This window comes from Platalea leucorodia (assembly GCF_965183815.1).
Source record: "Platalea leucorodia genome assembly, chromosome: 4".
Classification (NCBI taxonomy): Eukaryota; Metazoa; Chordata; class Aves; order Pelecaniformes; family Threskiornithidae; genus Platalea; species Platalea leucorodia.
In genome coordinates, this window is record NC_138826.1 from 64,155,535 (window position 1) to 64,174,745 (window position 19,211).

Below are 19,211 nucleotides of genomic sequence, written 5' to 3' on the forward strand. Positions count from 1 at the left end.
CTGAAAAACAAGTGTGAGACTGTGCTTTCCAGGACTAGTATTTCTTCTCACTTTTGTCCCTAAGCTTTGGGTTTCTTGGTGAATGTTGTGATTCTGTGGTGTCAGTCATGCTCATTAGGAGCTTGCAGATTTAACCAGAGAGATTAAGTTCAAGAGTGCCAGCTTGTCTGTTGCCATGTCTTGACTAAGGGTTAACTTTCTAGTTTGAGGACGTGCTGTCATTTGATGAGGGAATTGTAGCACTTAGCAGTAGTACTGGGTGACTGGCAGCAGGGTGATAGGAGTTTTTTCCAGCGCTGAATCTGGGTGCTCTTTCCTGGCTATGGGAGGCAAATGTGGTTTAAGTTGGGTGTAGTCAGGGAGAGGCTCTTGCTGCTGTCTCCAGCTCTCTACTGGAGTCTAAACACCATTTGCCTTACCAGTCTAGCCCTGCAGCTTGTTTCCAGCTTGCTAAATGTGGGACGCTAAGAGTAGAGCTTCAGGAAAGTCTTGTAGTCTTGTGCTGCGGTAATTAAAAAAAAAAAAAAAAAAAAAAGTGGTACCGATAAAAGAGTAGGAGACAGGCTAGTGGTGGGGGGAAGGTGCAAGTCCCTTTAGTCTCAAATCTGGTGTAAGTATGTCTGTAGATGCACTTGTGTAAAGGAAGAGGCAGATGCCTGCAGATGCAGGGAGGCATGAGCTACACACATGGGATCGCTGGCTGGAAGCTCAGGTTGACAGGATTCAGCTTCCTATGTGGTATAGCAAAGTGGAAGCTGGCTCCAGCTCTACTAGGAGAAGGCCATTTTTGGTTGAAATTGTTATTCTAAATAAGCAATTGGAAATATATACTCAGGTCTGCACAGCAGATACTGCAAATTAATGGTTCAGCTTTGACTCAGGAAGAAAGCTGACTTCTTTTTACTTCAGTTTTACATATTGCTTGGATCCAGTTACGTTACTAAGTTGAACTTTCTTTTTTTAATAGACCTAGTACATTATCCCTGTTTTAGAGCTGGGAAATGGTGCTTATAGGAACTCTTGAGTGTTGGGGTTATTGGCCTTGGAGCTAAAGTTCATTTCTCTGAAACTTGAAACAGTGCTCATGTTATTGAGGAAGTCAGGAATTTCTTGTATGGCGACTCTTAACGTAGTTACTCTGTTTTCAATATTTATTGATCCTACACATAGTCTGTTGAAAACTAAAGAAATTCCAGAAGCAAACCCAGTTCAGAAGGAGTTGCAGCTTACAGCGCAGTTTTAACTGCAAGTAGTCAGATGATAGGCTGCCACCCAGCAGTTTTCAGTGAATACTGAGGTTACTTGCTGTAGTACACTTCCTTCGCTCTCTCAATGGATAGAGTGTTGCGCATGTCTTAGCCTTCCTTCATAACCTCTGGCTTTAAAACCAGGCCTGCCGTGTCTCACGTGTGGCCGTTAACTGAGCTGTTCGCTTATGTAGCCATGATGGTAGTTTAGGGCTTTCAAGTATACAGGATAGCTTCAGATGTGGTGGGTTGAAGTAGGAAGGAGATTCCTTGTGAAAATACATGGTACCTGCCATTGGAGCCTCCCCCTGCCCAAGTCCCCGTTCCATATGGCTGTTAAAGTAAGGATAAAATGTGTCCTACAACCAAGCATGTAGCTGGGAGAGGAGAGATGCTCTTGAAGTTTCAGTGTTGCAACAAGCTTCCCCCTACCCCAACCTTAACTGCTTTCAGTTAATATCTACCTCTGAAAGAAATCTTTTTTAATATCATCACAATAATATTTTCAGTCTCTACCTCCAACCACAGACCCGCTTCAGGAGGTAAGAAATCTTGTCAGATACTAGGGAGTCTGTTTATTTTTATCTGGGAATGCAATGACAGTTCTTAAACTGACTTAATTTAAAGCGACTGGAATTAAATTGGTAATGGAGAACCAACCTCCTCATTTATCTTTGACCATACTCTGAAGCGATCCCAAGTACTACAACAGCCTTCTGCTACTTGTTTAGAGGTGTTAAAAATGCAGGAAATGGGGGGGGGGGATGCTTACATTTTTCACTAGCAACTGCCTTGTTACTTGAGAGTTCTCTACATTTTTTTGTTTATTAGTAGTATTGTTTGTGTGTAGGATCAGGCAAATACATCTGTTTGAGTTGGCTCCAATTAAAGTATAATGTGAGGAAGCTGATGGAGTACAAAGAAATAAGACCACGTTGATCAGTGTAAGTGATTTTGATGCACAGGTAGTGTAGCTAATGTCAAGTTTTTTTGTACGTGTCATGATAAAGCACAGTGTTGGATAGAAAGTTTTTCCTAATGTGGGAAAAGGTGTGAAAGTACTTCCTTGAAAGCCGAGCCAGTAAGTGGTGGAGTCTACTGCTGCTGATCAGTTAGCAGTTGAAGTCAGCATCTTGATTCAGCCAGTGACACAGCAGGGTTAAAATGTAACTTTTTTTGAAAGCAAAACCAAGTTTATCCCCATAATGCAGAGAGATAAATATCTGAAATATGTATACTTCCTCTTTTCTCAGTGGCGTGGTTCAACTGGCAAGTTAAACGTCCACTGAAGAAGCATTCTGCATAGATGGGACCAGGATAAGTCTGTGTGGGTTTTTTATTTTGTTTTGTTCTAGGCCAGAGAAGGGTATTGAAACAATAAAAGTGCAAAATGGTAAAAGTCTACCTGAGATTGTCAGTTATTTTGCAGAACAAATCGACGAGGCTTATTCAAACAGTGAGTGGGGAGAATGTAGGGAAAAATTAGTTTAAAACTTGTTTGAGTTAGGGATCTAAATGGCTGTGGGGTGGATAGTAACAAAACTGCTAATTAAGGGAGAGCTTTTGGATGGGAGAAGGAGGTAAGAACTCTGACCTTCAACTGGCTGCTAGAAGTCTGAGAGATTATGCTAGATGCTGAGACTTGGTTTTGGTGGAAGGGAGATAGTCTTGAATGGGAAGTGGATGGTAGTGTGTCAGCATAAAAGCATAGGTTACATTTATGGGTGAGATTTCTGAGAGAATGCATGGAGCCAGAAGAGAACACAACCTTGTGGGATCCTTAGATAATTGTGTTGTGGATTAGGATTCCCCTCCCCCCCCCCCCCCCCCCCCCCCCCCCAATTATATGATTATATGATTGAAGGCGCAAGCAGAGAGAGAAAAGAAACAGAAGACACTCATACAAATGAATGGAAGGAGACACACAGTTGTTGGGGAGGGGTAGTAATTCAAGGAGAATGAGGATTAACAACTGATCCAGAGGCATGGGAAGAAGTGATTAAAGATCTCAATAGGATAACTTCAGTTTAATGTAAGCAGCAGGAGACAGTGAAAAAGTTTAAAATGCACTGAAGAGGAGGAATTCCAGGCAATGAGCTTAAACAGCTTTCTGTGACTGTAAAGATTACAGGAATATGGTATTTGCATATAGGGCAATATTTAAGCATTTTGGGGGATTGCTTCTAGCTGTGTGATTTTTTTTTTTTTTTTTTTTTTTTTTGGTTTGGTGGGGGATTGTTTTTTGAGCACCTGGGTAAAATATCTTTTGCATGTCTTTGGGACTGCCAATTTTAACCTGGTAGGCTTGGGATAAGGAAAAAATCCCCATTCCCAGTTGCAAGGACTGCTGCAATTTTTGCCTTCCTCTGTAAAAGTTGACAACGCAGTTAAAATTATTTAGGAATTTCACCTGTTAGATTGCTTGGTTGCTGTAGACCTTAAGACTTTTTAAACAGGTTTCCTGTGGCACATCAGTTGTGGCTGGTCTCTTGCAGGAAAGTATTCTGAGACCTCGGGTGGAATAAATATTTTGTGGATGTATCTGGAGTGTATCTCTGTCACAATGAAAGAGTACAAGAATGAGGCAGGCACGTATGACATTTTCCCTGAGTTGTCTTCCAAATTTGAGCTACTTGTCACTCAGAAATTTTATGAATTTAAGTGTTCTATATGTGGTAACCCTCCATCCAGTCTCCATTAAACCCATGCTATGGATACTAGAAGTTTGTGTCTTGTGGTAAGGAATTCCACGGGTGTGATTATATGTGGTGTGAGGAATCATATTCTGTGTTGGTCTTTAAATCTGCCACTTGCTACCTCTCTATAATTTATACTGCAGGAGATAAAGGCTTCTGAGAAAAGCCATTTAATACAAGGCCTGGTACAACAACAAATGGCTAAAACTAGTCGTAACTTAGGAACATTAGGAGGTTTTTGATGTTGTAGTGAAGTCTAGTAGGAAAGGAGAGAATGGAGTGGAGGGGCTTCTAACTCAAGTACTTTATGAACAAGATCATGTAACTTGCTTATCTTAGCAGCCCTGAATGATTTTGATTACCCAAGAAATCTCTTCCAGCCAAGTACTTAGTGTGGGAAGAAACAGTCTGAAAGCAAATGATCAGTCCTGAATGCTGGTATGCTGGAACATGGAAAGTTAGAAAAAAATTGGTGTTTAGGTGTAAGAAATTATGGGCCATTGAAGGCATCAGGAGTGGATTTGGCAGTTTTGAATTTCATTTCTGTCTGTAGTGGTCCGAGTAGTGACGGCGAAACTAGGAGGGAAAAAAGAGTAGCAGATGCTGTTCCTGCTTTGGGAAAGCTTAGCGGCCTCGAAGTATGTCAGCTCTTTCCAGATTCTCGATAGGATCAAATCATGCGTTTTCACCCACCATGAGGTCTAAAAACTTCCTATGGCAGCTTCTAAACCAAAAGTAATACTTTGCTAGAAAAAAGTTTTCCTTTCTTCTGTGTTCAACTGTAGAAGATTGTGTGTTTTTTGGTTGTTCATTGTTTTGCTTTTTTTAAAGTTTAAGAGTAATTAGATGTGATTTGTGTAAAAACTCAGCATAAATTTGGGCCAGTAAAGTTCTTTTCTGCTGTATTATGTGCTGGTATGCTTCATGTAAGTGTCATAGGTATATATGTATTAGAAAGTTCATGAAAGTTCTCAAAATGCAAATGTGAGACTGAATTTTTAAAAGGGAGAATTTGTATTTTTAAGACTTACAGAAACTAAATAGGATTGTGAATGCTGTGCATGAGGACGACTCTTACTTCAGGTTTCTCACTCTTGTCACACCTTGGTTAATTAGTACATCTGTCTTTTAATTAGACAAGCAATCATGTGGTCTTCTCTGTAGTCATGAAGACTGGAAGAATCAGATATTTTTACCCTACCTAAATTCTTAGCATAAATTAATTCATCATGCATACACAACTGGGCTCCTTCAGATGTTCTGGTTTTAAATCTGGTACTTGATGCATTCTTTTGACTTAAGATTTGCATCTTACTTGCTGGAGTTTATGCTGTGAGTTTGTGCCTCAAGCTTACATAGTACTAAGGCCTAGATTTCTATAGGCTTTCAAGCTGTCCTACCAGTTTCACCTGTCAAGTATAAGGAAAATTCAGAGAAGGGATGTTCAGGCAGCTGAATAAACAAGTTTCTTGCTTTTAATTACACACCTGGTCTAACATGATTAGGTTTTTCTAATAAAAAACAATTAAAAATTCTCATGTCATATCAAACATGCAGCAGAAATGGAGTTTATTTGTACGCAAGCCAATGGATGCTTGCTGAATGTATCTGAATGTTCTGGAATTTTATGCATCACATGAACAGACTGGTAGAATGAAATAAATGGTAGCTTACTTTCAAATAAACTTTACTTGATACTTTTTTAATACTTTGGTTGTCAGGGAGAACTGTTGGCCTACCTGACCTATTGCTGAAACGCAAAATCGAATTAGAGACTAAATTAGCAGTTTTCATTGGGAAGAAATTTAATCATGGAAGACCTCTTTTAGGCTGTCAATAAGCAAACAAAATGTTATTACATCACAGGAGGTGTACAAGGAAATAGACTTTACAGCTACTGTGAGTAAGTCCTTCATGTCTAGGAAAGCCTGAAGAATGTGTCTTGGGAGGTGTTTAGTGAAGCACGGTGAGCAGCAGTGCTACAGCAGACTATGCCAGGGTCTGGCTTGAGTGGAGTTAATTTTCTTCACAGCGCTCATATAGTGCTGTGTTTTAGACTGGTGATCAAAAAAACAGTGCTGCTAACGCAGCAGTGTGTTAGCTGTTGCTGAGCAGTGCTTGCACAGGGTCGAGGCCTCCCCTGTTTCCCAATGCTTCTCCCAGCGAGTAGGCTGAGGAGGGGGCACAGCAGGGACAGCTGACCCCAACTGGCCAGAGGGATATTCCATGCCATATAACATCATCCTCTGCAATAAAACGTAGGGGAGTTTTTCCAAAGTTGCTATTGCTCGGGGACTGGCTGGGCATCAGTCTGCTAGTGGCAAGTGATTGCTTCTGCATCACTAGGAAACTTTTTTCCCTTCTCTTATTAAATTGTCTTTATCTCAGTCTAGGAGTTTTCTTGCTTTGTCCTTCCAATTCTCTTCCCCCATCCCACTGAGGGGGGAGCAAGCAAGCAGCTGGGTGGTGCTCAGCTACCTGCTGGGGTTAACCCACCATGCAGGCTAAACTCAATGTTGGATAAATTCAAAGTAGTACGTGTTGGAAGGAGAATAATTTAATCTACTTCAATTTTATTGACACACAGTCTTAGACTGCGAAGTCAAACAATATTGAAAACTTGCCATTATAAAATCAATGGCTTGTCATCTGGAATGCCTCATGCAGCATTGATCACTGCTTTTTAAGAGTATTTCTCAAGTAAGGAGAGCTTAGTGATTTCTTACCTTAAAAGATGGAAAGTCTATCTGTAGAAAGTAATGAATGATAGAGGAAAATATTGTTTGGCATGTGTTTCCTTTACCTCATGATGTGCTAGGCAGACACTCAATGAAATGGAATGCAAGTCACAAATCTGAAAATAATCAGAAGAAATCTTTTAATTCTGTGTCTAGTAAGCCATACTTAAATTCATGGCATCTTGTGTTGTTCAAGTAAACTAACCAACCAAAGCTTTATTATTTGTAGAGAATGTGTATACTACCTTGAGATGAAAGTATGTTTTTAGGTTCAGTTGCAACAGTTTAGAGAGGGATGTGAATTCTAGCCCTTCTGCGGTACAATTTCTTGCCCCCTTGCCTTTAAAGCATTTGGATTGTAATTGTCTGAGACAGGATACTATGCAAGTGGAGTCTGGGTCTGACCTATTTAAACTATTTTGTAAGTTACATTTCTAATGTGTTTGGGTTTTGGTTTGGAGAGCAGCCAGCTGACTTTTTTGTCACTTGAATAGAAACCTCAAGGTCTTGGGTTTTGATTCCCATATAGTGGCTACAGATTTTTTTCTAGATGAGCATTTCTCTCAAGTCTAAAGTCTAAAGCCGTATTTTCCAAACTTTTTTTTTATTAGTGGGTCACCGTCAGCCTTCACAACTTCTGGCACTGGTATTCACCCTAACTAAAATTTTAAGATGGTGATCCCACTGTCTAGTATGACCTTACAAATGATCAGTGCTCTTCCGAACACCGTTTGAGAGCTGTCCCTCAAAAGCTTGAAAAATGGTAGTGTGGAGGCTGCTGTTGACTAGGCACAGCAGGTTTGATCCAGTGTGCTTTAGTGTGGTATACTCTTGAGCCAATATTTCTGTGTTAATATAAATCAGTCCATTGTGTTCTACAAACATACCCCTTAATTGCTTTGGAGGTGCAATGGGTGCTGGTAACCGATGTCTTTGCAAGTTAAATGGGATGCATTTGATGGAATGGTAACAGCTCTGTAAAATGAGTAAATTCGTTCAACTTCCCTTGGAAACAAGATTCAGTGCAATAGAATTGTCTCCCATTTGTCTTGCTAATGTGCTCCATTAAGAATGTATGTTCTTAAATGCTGCTTTCTCCTGGAAGTTGGTTGGAGCATCATGCCCTGAAATCCAGAACAGCTGTGTCTGAAAGCTGTGTTCTTCATGTTACAGAGGATGTGGTGTTCAGTGTCATCTTACGTCCTCTTTGCCACAGAGAGGGTTAATTTTATCTGTTAGTGCTGTAGAAAAGTGGCTGACTGAATTGGTTAAACATTTGTCCTTCATACCTAAGATGAGAAACTAAATGTGGATCTCATGTTTGGATTTTTACCAGAAAATCTAACACATGGGAAGGCAAAACTAGTTATTTGGCAAAAAGATAGCTTAGCTTATTTCGCTCCCAGCACATTGAATTCTCTGAGCATGGTGCTGGCATTTTTTTAGTCATATAGGTACCGGGGAAAAAAAAAGTGTGATCTTTCAAGGTGTATGAGTTAAGTAAATCAGTACTTTGACGTGATATTTCAAAATCCATACTACTTGGAATATTCTCGTTATTGTACCCAGTACTCTGTTTAACTGTTAAGAATTTTTCTGAAACTCTAAGGTACATTACACGTACCTTATATACATACATAATAACACTTGGCTGAAGTGAGCTGAACTACAGTGCTAGGCTGAGGGAAAAATGGAACCAGCCGACTAGTTTTGAGAAGTATAATGCGAGATATTCAGAGCTGTCCAGCCTCTCCGCTTTCAGAGAATACCTTTACATTGATTTTGAAGTGCTTGTCAGTCTCCTCAGTCTCTTTATTGCCATAAAATATTGGCAACTGCACGGGTGTAAGAAACCATTTTTAACTTACTGAGACTTATACCAGTTTCTGTTCTGATGTTAGAAAAGTGATGTAAGAGTTATTTAGGGATGTAGCCCTGAATTTCTTACTGAATCAGGAATGACCTGATTTACAGAAATAAATTATTTATTATGCATTGCTTAAATGCTTGTGGCTGCAGTACTAAATATATATCAACAATGTTGTTATGAATACTTACTGTCCATAGAAATAGTTTACATGAGTAAAAGAAATGAGGAAATTAAGTGCTATACTTCTGTTTAATCTGTTTAAGTAGTAAGACTCTGCTTTGAGAGTTTTTGGAGGAACTGGAATAATTTGCATTTGTTTCCTTGAGACTTCACGTTTGCTAAGTTGAGCTTGTGTTTTGGTGTCTTCCTGAATCACTACTTGCTGGATTCAAGATGCACAAGTAAATTACTTTCTCTGGTATACTATAAGCTACGCACTGAACTTAACTTGCAATCTGTATTGGCAGCTTCTCTACTATTCCTTAGTATTGTATAGCCCGTGCTCTTCACTTTTGAAAATTGTTTGCTGAATCAACTATTCAAATTGTTATAAAAACCTAAACCTTTTCTGATCTACAAATCTTAGGTATGTGAGTAATGTAAAAAGAAAACCCTTAGCAATTAGAATTTGGAAACAGATCCCCTAATTGAGTAGCATGAATTTCTAGGTGGTAACTGTTGTGCAACATTTAGAATCATAGAATCATAGAATTGTTAAGGTTGGAAAAGACCCTTAAGATCATCGAGTCCAACCATTAACCTATCACTGCCAAGTCCACCACTACACCATGTCCCTAAGCACCACGTCTACCCTTCTTTTAAATACCTCCAGGGATGGGGACTCAACCACTTCCCTGGGCAGCCTGTGCCACTCCCTGACTACCCTTTTGGTGAAGAAATTTTTCCTAATATCCAACCTAAACTTCCCCTGGCACAACTTGAGGCCATTTCCTCTTGTCCTATTGCTTGTTACTAGGGAGAAGAGATCGACCTCCACCTCGCTACAACCTCCTTTCAGGCAGCTGTAGAGAGCAAGAAGGTCTCCCCTCAGCCTCCTCTTCTCCAGGCTAAACAACCCCAGCTCCCTCAGCCGCTCCTCATAAGACTTGTGCTCTAGACCCTTCACCAGCCTTGTTGCCCTTCTTTGGGCATGCTCCAGCAAAATTTAGATTCTTTTAGTTACAAAACAGAGGGATCAAAAGGTAATGGAAGGATGTGGACAAAATGGGTTAATATTAAGCCTTCTTTGTTTCAATAAAATGCAAACTTTGTTCAGTTTACTGGATTACGGTGATAAGGGTGCGTATATTGGAGTAGATCAGAAATTTTCTCATGGGGAACAGATTTTGTGAAAAAATGCTGATGCGATTCAGTTAAAATGCTCTGTGGGAATCCTGTCAAAACTCTTGATGGAATTGATAAACCCACTTTGATTCTTGCCTGCCTGCTGGGCTGGAGCCGCTAGCTGCTGCCAGGCGGCCTGGGGGCTCAGTGGGCCAGGGGCTGCTCCACCCCGGGGGCTGCCGCTCCCTGCGCTCCCAGGCTGTGGGGCTGTGCAGTGAGTAGGAAGCTCTTCCGAAATTCCTACTTCAGGAAGCCTGTCTGTTAGCTGGAAAAAAATATGTTGGTTTTTTTTTCCCTTAAGATTGAGTTGCTCTCCAAATCACTGTCTCGGAGCTGGGTTTTTCTTTAACTTTGCCATGATTTGGGTGTGAGAAGAGGATAGGGGAAAAAAAGAGATTTTAGAGGGGAATGCTTTGCAGGGTGAGATTTCTGCTCTACAGCAGGCGCTGGTAGGGACTGAAGGAGGGGGCTGAAGGGCTACATGCACAGATGGTGATAGACCGTACTGTACCAGTCTGGGAAAATGATTAATCAATACTACAGGGATTTATTCTAGTATTTAGTTCTTTTAATTTAGCCTTCTGTTTCTCTGCTCAGGAGTTCTGTACGAGAATGTTCTAAATGTGATGCTGATACAGGATCCTGGTGATATTAAGAGAAATCAAAACAGTTCCCTAACTGTTTTCTAGCTGGATCTTGTTGCAAATGGCAGTGAAGAGAACAAATGTTCTATCCATGTTTCTAATTGCAAGTTGCATAAATATAGCTCGGATTTTAATGAAGGGAACTTGGGGAAGTAATACTGAGGATCGGTGAATGACAAGTGAGCGAGATCCTTAATGCACGTTTTTCATAGTCCTATTGCACTTGTGTAGCTGTAGGCAACCTTCCCAAGTTTTGAGAGCTTGCCTTTCTGACCTTAATGATCTCTTAAAAGGAAGTCTGTAACCTCATAAGTCTTTTTTTCAGCAGAATTAAAAAGAAAAAAAAAATCACCTGAAGTGACATTATTTACACCAGTGTAATTCATTAATAGAGTTCAAACTTTTCGGTTCCTGATGCAGACCTTTGCTTCATGAGGTACTGGAGAACGTTGTTGCCCTTTACGGAGGATCAGTGCTGGAGGAAGAAAATATCTTCCAGTGAGCACAAGGCTCCTTCCCTCTTTCTCTTCATCTCTTCTTTAATGTTAGTCACCTTTCCACTGCTTGGCTTTTCCTCCTTCTGTTTTGTTCTGTCACTCAGGTCTAGGTTTTACTACCCTAGTTTCTTTTAATACTTGCTGCCTTGAAGTTTTCTGCCTGAGCTAGACCCTCTCCTTCCTCTATGCTTAGTTCTAATGCTTCACTTAGGCAGTCCCTTCCCCCTGGTATTCCTTGTCCAAAAGGAGCTGTCTTTTCTCCTAATCACAGCATGAAAGCTTCCTATTCAGGATGTGCTTCCATTGCCTCCCCAGCTGTTTCAACCAGTTCTCCCCCACAAGGTAGTTCATCGTATCCTTGTTCCCTGCCCTCTGCCTCATTTAGCTCTTCAGTCTGTCTTCCCTCTGTCCTGCTTGGTTGTTTCCCACCAACCTGCTGATGGCGATCCCCTCTCCCAGTATACACATGCTTTCCCTGGTCAGTTCTTAAGCTTATCCTGCTTCTCTCCCATTCCTCCTTCATGCCCAACCACTTTCCTGGCTCTCTTCATCCCCCTTTTTTTCCCCTCCCTGCAGTCTTTCTGTTACCCTCACAGTATTTGAATTTCTTCTGCTGTGGATATCAGTGGTGAAGTAACTGAGGTTGCTGGAAAGGTATACCTGAAGTGCCTGTGGGGGCTCTACCTCAATCCAGCAGGAGCTGTACTTAAAGACAAATAGCCTTGAGCCAAAGAAGACTTGCTTGCTCCATCAGAATGGCTCCTAGAATCATAGAATGCTTTGGGATGGAAGGGACCTTTAAAGGTCATCTAGTCCACCCCCCCTGCAGTTGGCAGGGACATCTACAACTAGATCAGGTTGCTCAGAGCCCCATCCAGCCTGGCCTTGAATGTTTCCAAGAATGGGGCGTCTAATCATCATGATGGGACTTGACCTGTGTGGGAGGTTGGAGTACACTTCTGAAATGCTTGGAGATTTTAGTCAAATTCTTAAAAATATTTACTTGTATTTGTAAATACATACCTTAGAGGCAGGGAGAACTTGTGACCTGACACTGAGGGGACAGACAGGTTCATTTAGGGATCCTTGGCAGCATGATGATGGCACTAAATCGTAGTTACAGTTAAAGCCTTATTTTCTTAACATGATATTATGATGAGTATAGCACAGAATTTGTGATTAGAATGGCACAGGATTTCTACAAGCACAAGCAGTATAGTACAATTTATAAGTAGCATAATACAGAATTTATAGTACAACTTAATTTATAATTTCGAATCACCTCAACCCTCTGCAGATTGGGTCAAATCTTAATACATGGTTTTCCATATCAATATAACAGTCTTAATCTAGACTCTAAATTCATATAAAAGAATATGAGTTACTCCCTCAATCCTGGGAAGAAGTAGAGGATGGTGGAGGCATCCCTGGCCATGGCGGGCCCTGGGTCTCACTGTCCAGCAGCAGCTCCGGTCCAAGTTTCCCCCTTAGGACTTACAACTGCTTGGTCTTACAGAGGTGCTCTGGGTGCTGTTACGTGTCCCTGTTCTGTGAGAGGACCATCACCACCACCTGGTGGCTCCGGGTGCCTGGGACCTTCAAGGCCAGCAACGAAGGGAGTAATCGGCCTGGCACCCAGGAACCTTGAGGCCAGCAGGGAGGGGAAGAATAAATCTATTTGGTTTGTCTACTTGGTTCACAGGGCCTTCAGGGACTGATAATGAGGGGAGAGAGAATGAATGCGTGACCCACTCAGTCACAGAGAATGGCTGCTTGCCTCCTAAAATGGTGCTAGTTATCATAACCACGTTGCCAGGGGTTGGGACCAGGGGGTGCTGGTCACAGAACAACCCTGTGCACAGTTGGTTTCAGTGTTAACAATTAGTTTGGTAGAGACTTAAGCAACAGAGGGCTGAATTTTACAATGGAAAGTTGTTGACAATATTGACAACAATAGGTACTCCCAGACTCCCTCTTCATAACATTGACAGGTATTAGTAACAATTAAGGACATTTTATGCTGGAAGAATGACCTACAAGTGATTGAAAGCCACAGTGTTAACTTCTAGGATGGGAAGAAGTTACTTAAATTAATAAAAAGATGCATTAGGAAGTAATGAAATGCGTACAACAAAGTCGCTTAAGGCTGAATATCAAGATTGTAAAGCAGTATGCTACAAGACGTTTTTTCCAATGAATTAGTAGAAATTCTCTTTTTTAAATGTTTGTGTGTTGACCAGATGAAATGCACAAATATCCTGTAAGAAGCACTTTCATATTAATGAGAGGAAGATTGTGAAACAATATATTCGTTTAATTTGTCTCTTCTGAGAGCACATATGTTTGAGTTCTAGAAATGCAATCTATAGCGTAACCTCAAGTGGTGTTCACAAAGCTACTTGAAATAGACTGCTACTTTTCACTGTCATCCTTAAGTAGGACATAGGGCCCCTAAATACCCATGGAAATTTAAGTGCAAGGAGCAAAACCTAGGCTCCGATCCAAAGGCAGTTGAAGCTGATTAAGAGACTGCTTTTGGCTACTGAGGGCTCTGGCTTAGGCCACTAGCAAGCTAGAATTGAGTCTCAGGTGTTGAGACAGACTTTGTTAGTTAAGTCTGTGGGTTTTTCTTTTGATTCATGTTTGAGGTGCTGTCCGTGATTACAGATGTCCCAGTGAGTATACCACCTAAAGTGTTACATATTTTCACTATTATGTTAAAGATGACAAAAAATGTTTTTACAAATATATCAGTGACAAAAGGAGGGCCATGGAGAATCTCCCTCCTTTGTTGGATGTGGAGGGGAAACATTGCCATGAAGGATGAAGAGAAGGCTGAGGTACTTAATGCCTTCTTTGCCTCAGTCTTTAATAGTCAGACTGGTCATCCTTGGGGTTTTCAGGCCCCTGAGCTGGGTGTTGGAGATAGGATGCAGAATGAAGCCCCAGTTGTCAAAGGGGTGGCAGTCACCGACCTGCTCCTCCACCTGAATGCTCACAAGTCCATGGGGCCAGATGGGATCCACCTGAGGATACTGAGGGAGCTGGCAGAGGAGCTTGCCAAGCCACTCTGCATTATTTATCAGCAGTCCTGGTCAACCAGGGAGGTCCCAGATGACTGGAAGTTAGCAAATGTGATGCCCCTCTACAAGAAGGATCGGAAGGAGGATCTGGTGAACTACAGGCCTCCCAGCCTGACCTCGGTGCTGGGGAAGGTCATGGAGCAGATCATCTTGAGTGCCATTATGCAGCAAGTGCGGGACAATCAGCAGATCAGGCTCAGCCAGCATGGGTTTATGAAAGGGAGGTCCTGCTTCACTAACCTGGTCTCCTTCTATGACAAGGTGACCCGCTTAGTGGATGAGGGGAAGGCTGTGGCTGTTGCCTACTTGGACTTTAGTAAGGCCTTTGACACTGTCTCCGACAGCATTCTCCTGGAGAAGCTGGCTGCTCATGGCTTGGATAAGTGCACTCTGCGCTGGGTTGAAAACTGGCTGGACAGCCGAGCCCAGAGAGTGGTGGTGAATGGAGTCAAATCCAGTTGGCGGCCGGTCACGAGTGGTGTTCCCCAGGGCTCAGTGTTGGGGCCGGTCCTGTTCAACATCTTCATTCATGATCTGGATGAGGGGATCGAGTGCACCCTCAGTAAGTTTGCAGATGACACCAAGTTGGGCGGAAGTGTCGATCTGCTGGAGGGTAGGAAGGCCCTGCAGAGGGACCTGGACAGGCTGGATCGTTGGGCTGGGGCCAAGTATATGAGGTTCAACAAGGCTCACTGCCGGGTCCTGCACTTGGGTCACAACAACCCCATGCAATGCTACAGGCTGGGGGAGGAGTGGCTGGAGAGCTGCCTGGCAGAAAAGGACCTGGGGGTGTTGGTTGACAGCCGCCTGAACATGAGCCAGCAGTGTGCTCAGGTGGCCAAGAGGGCCAATGGCATCCTGGCTTGTATCAGGAATAGTGTGGCCAGCAGGACCAGGGAGGGGATCGTGCCCCTGTACTCGGCACTGGTGAGGCCGCACCTCGAGTACTGTGTTCAGTTTTGGGCCCCTCACGACAAGAAGGACATCGAGGTGCTGGAGCGTGTCCAGAGGAGGGCAATGAAGCTGGTGAAGGGTGCAGAGCACAAGTCTTCTGAGGAGCGGCTGAGGGAGCTGGGGTTGTTTAGCCTGGAGAAGAGGAGGCTGAGGGGAGACCTTCTTGCTCTCTACAACTACCTGAAAGGAGGTTGTAACGAGGTGGGGGTCGCTCTCTTCTCCCTAGTAACAAGCGATAGGACAAGAGGAAATGGCCTCAAGCTGCACCAGGGGAAGTTTAGGTTGGATGTTAGGAAAAACTTCTTCACCGAAAGGGTAGTCAGGCACTGGCACAGGCTGCCCAGGGAAGTGGTTGAGTCTCCATCCCTGGAGGTATTTAAAAGATGGGTAGATGTGGTGCTTAGGGACATGGTGTAGTGGTGGACTTGGCAGTGATAGGTTAATGGTTGGACCTGATGATCTTAAGGGTCTTTTCCAACCTTAACGATTCTATGATTCTATGATTCTGTTGATTTCTAGAAATAGTAAGTGGGTATTATTTAACACCTCAACTGCACTTAATCACCAGATTATGTATTGTTCTGTTTTTATGGCTTGACACTATACACTGTAAATCACAGGTATACCTAGAGAAGATATACTTATTCCTATAAGATATGCCTACAGCTAGAATAGAGTAGAGGCAAGGAAAATATCTTTACTTTCCATAGTTTGCAGTTCTTTGGCCAGTTTTAGTGTGCTTCTCCACTCTTCCCATTCTGTTAGATATTTAAACTTTTCAAATAGTGAGAAGAGAGGAATGGTTTTCAAATAGGAAGTGTCTGTAGAGTTGCAAATACAGGTTGAAGTGAGAGGTGATGGTCTGCCTGGCTCAGATGATTGTTTTATTTTGCTTGTTTGCATGCTTATCTTCTGTTTTAGAAATAGAAAATAAAATGTTTACATTTTATCATAATGGTTTTTTGAGTGCAGTCCAAGTTAGTTCTTTCATTTTAATTCCACTTGGCATGTTCCCTCGCTTAATTTTACAGCTTGGCATGAACTTTTTATAGAGGTACATAGTTACTAGGTATCTGTGTGCTGTGTCTCCACTTTTTTCAAGTTGAGAAGAGTTGGGAAGTCATTTCTGGAGTTGGATCAAGATTTCATTCCAAACATTCATAGAAATGTAGAGCTTGTTCTCTCCTCTAGCTGAGCTAGATTGCTTATGTACTATTCACCAATAAAATTTTCCACAGTACAAAAAAGATTTTTTAAAAACACTTACCTAGCATTCTGTAAAGCATCATGCAAAGTGGGTTTTAGCACTTGTGGGTCAAAATATTTGCATCGGTTTGGGGGGATAAATTGGAACTTGTTCTAATTAATTTCTTTTTACATTTGACCTCTAGGTTCCAGCAAGATGTGGAGTGACAGTCCGAGATAGCCTAAAGAAAGCTCTGATGATGAGAGGTCTTATTCCAGAATGCTGTGCTGTTTACAGAATACAAGATGGGTATGGTTTGTGTGTGATTGTTTTTGCTCTTAGAATCTCTTCTTGGAGTTACCCAGCATGGCCAATTCTATCTGACATTGTGGAAGTTGTTTTCAGAGTTCAGAATGCTGTAATACTTTGCACTAAAACAATTTGCGCCTTGAAGACAAGTCTAAAAAGAATGACAAACTCCTAGAAAAAATTTAATCACTTCAAGAACAGGCATAAACTCCTGGCAAAACACTTGTTTGGTTAGCATGAGTTTGATTAACAAGTATTAAATAGGTTTTGTTAACGTTTTCGTTTTATTTGACTTGGTTATAGTACATTCTTAACTGAATGTAGAGTTCCTGTGGGGGAAAAAAAATTAAGTTTCTAGCTTGAAAAAATTTGTAGATTATCTTACTGCACAAAATTAGCCATCTCTTTGGAACTCTTACGGAACAGGTACTTTCACAAGCACTTTATTTGATCAGAAAGGTGTCTGTCACCTTGGAACCAAGGAATTGGCCACTACCGGGGCTGATGGAAAAAGTGTATTTCTTTCATGCAGTTTGTTTGGGGAAGGTTTGCTTTCCTTGGTATGTGCTGAGCTTAATGTCTTGCCTTTAAAGTTTCCTGCAGTTAGAGACTGGGTAGCAAACCCCCACAGTGCACCTTTCTACCTGATCTCACATCTTCGGCAGGAGACCTGCAAGGGCTTGTGCGCTGGTGCTAATGAAAGGCTTATTTACTCTTCAGAGAGAAGAAGCCAATTGGCTGGGACACTGACATTTCCTGGCTCACGGGAGAGGAGTTGCATGTGGAAGTCCTGGAGAACGTGCCACTCACGACACACAATTTTGTATGTACTGGTTTTTATGAAATGTTGGGTAGGGTTAAATGAACTTTGTACTTTCAAATTAACAACTTGGAATAATATTTTGTATCTGTGGGATGTGGTGGGGTTGCAAAAGAAGTTTTTGATTAAGTGAATTAGATAGAATTGTAATTGAAATAAGTGATGTTAGAGTACTCGATCGCCCTTAAAACTTTCACATTTGGATGGAATACACCCTCTAAAAATCTATAAATGTAGGGGGTTTAAATCAGCACTGCATTGCAGAGCTGTAATAATAATCTACTATTTTTGTATTGCTGTATCTATAAAATGTATTCTGGGCCTCCCTGCTGGCTCTGCAGCAGCAATTAACTAATGAACTAACTATTCCCAGAGCGGTGCTGACATCATCAATGATGCTAGTGCACAAATATGTTTTGACCTGATAAGGCACCAAGTAAATGGAAGCTGCTAAACAGAATCCATCTAAACGGTTCCAGCTACATACAAAATCCTCGAAATAATGTTTGTCACATTGAGAAGAAAGACCTTTTATTTAAATTAAAAAAAAAAAAAAAATCTGTTTGCAAGCTACTTAAACTATTTTACTCAAACAAGCTAGTTTGGCTATGGCTAGTTAGATGAAGCCTAGTAGGATTAACATTTTTTTTTTTTATATCCTTCTGAAATTTTGATTATTACACGTAGTAATATAACTAGAACGTGTTTTTCTGCCAAATGTTGCTAAATCTGAAAATGAAACTAAATAATTTCCCCCCCCATAATGTGGGGATATGTTCACCCTTGTGCGATTTTAAATGTTTCTGAGTTTCAGTATCAAAATTACTACTATATATGTAACCATACATAGAAGCCATATATATAAGCGTACGTGTATTTCCAGTTCTGTGAGTGTTGGATAGAAATGTCATTTGGCTCCTGGAAAAATTAGAAGATGAGATAATCTTTCAGCAGCTTTTGTTTTTATGGGTTGTATCCAATTAAATTCTGAATGTTTGTCTCTGGCATGATAATAATGCACTGTTTTGCTTCAGATTTGTTGCTGTTTTTCATACTGCTAATGAAGTGAAGCATTAATTCCAATAAATAGTTGAAAGAAAATTTTAATGCATGAAGACTAGTTCAAAAAGGAGACAATCTTTTATGTAAATCTGTTTTCATATATAAAACTGTAGTTCCAGCATCAAAAAAGAGGCTTGTAAGCGTATTTGAGGGAGGTAAAAGCAAATAGTCTATCTGAGGCTTACAGAAGGACTCTATTTAATTATGATTATTTTTGACAATGTAGGTACGAAAAACATTCTTCACATTAGCATTCTGCGACTTTTGTCGAAAGCTGCTTTTCCAGGGATTCCGGTGCCAGACATGTGGCTACAAATTTCACCAGCGCTGTAGTACAGAAGTGCCACTGATGTGTGTTAATTATGACCAACTTGAGTAAGTAACATCAATTGGTTTTGAAGTTGAGCCTTTTATTAAGCTTACAGCTGTCAGTGGTTTCTTATGTTAAATCTGTAATTCAGGAAGTCAGAGGAGGTGCCTGAAAAAATACAGGAGTTCAACTGTTCTTGTGAGACTGCATAATTCATATTCTCTCTGTGCTAGCTCAGACAACCAGTTCATATTTTTTTGCTGGACTATGAAATGCTTTCTTTGAAGCATGAATGGAGTGGCTGAGCACTTGACTGTATCAGACAGACTTCTTATTGTTCACAGTTGTTAATCAAAACTGGTTCTTTATTATGTGATGGCTAGGGCCCTTAAATGTTTAGATGTGGGTTTAGATGTGGGTTTATTCTCTTTAACCTGGAAAAAAATGTTAA

General features: G+C 41.3%; 1 protein-coding gene across 1 annotated transcript in view; it reads left to right on the top strand.

Annotated features, from left to right (window-relative positions):
- BRAF (B-Raf proto-oncogene, serine/threonine kinase) overlaps positions 1 to 19,211 on the top strand; it is an 81,221-nt gene that overhangs the window by 29,552 nt on the left and 32,458 nt on the right. Inside the window, exons 4-6 of the mRNA XM_082309648.1 lie at positions 16,465 to 16,568; positions 17,289 to 17,391; positions 18,677 to 18,825. Of these exons, the coding sequence (XP_082165774.1) occupies positions 16,465 to 16,568; positions 17,289 to 17,391; positions 18,677 to 18,825 (356 nt within the window). The remainder of the gene's footprint in view (positions 1 to 16,464; positions 16,569 to 17,288; positions 17,392 to 18,676; positions 18,826 to 19,211) is intronic.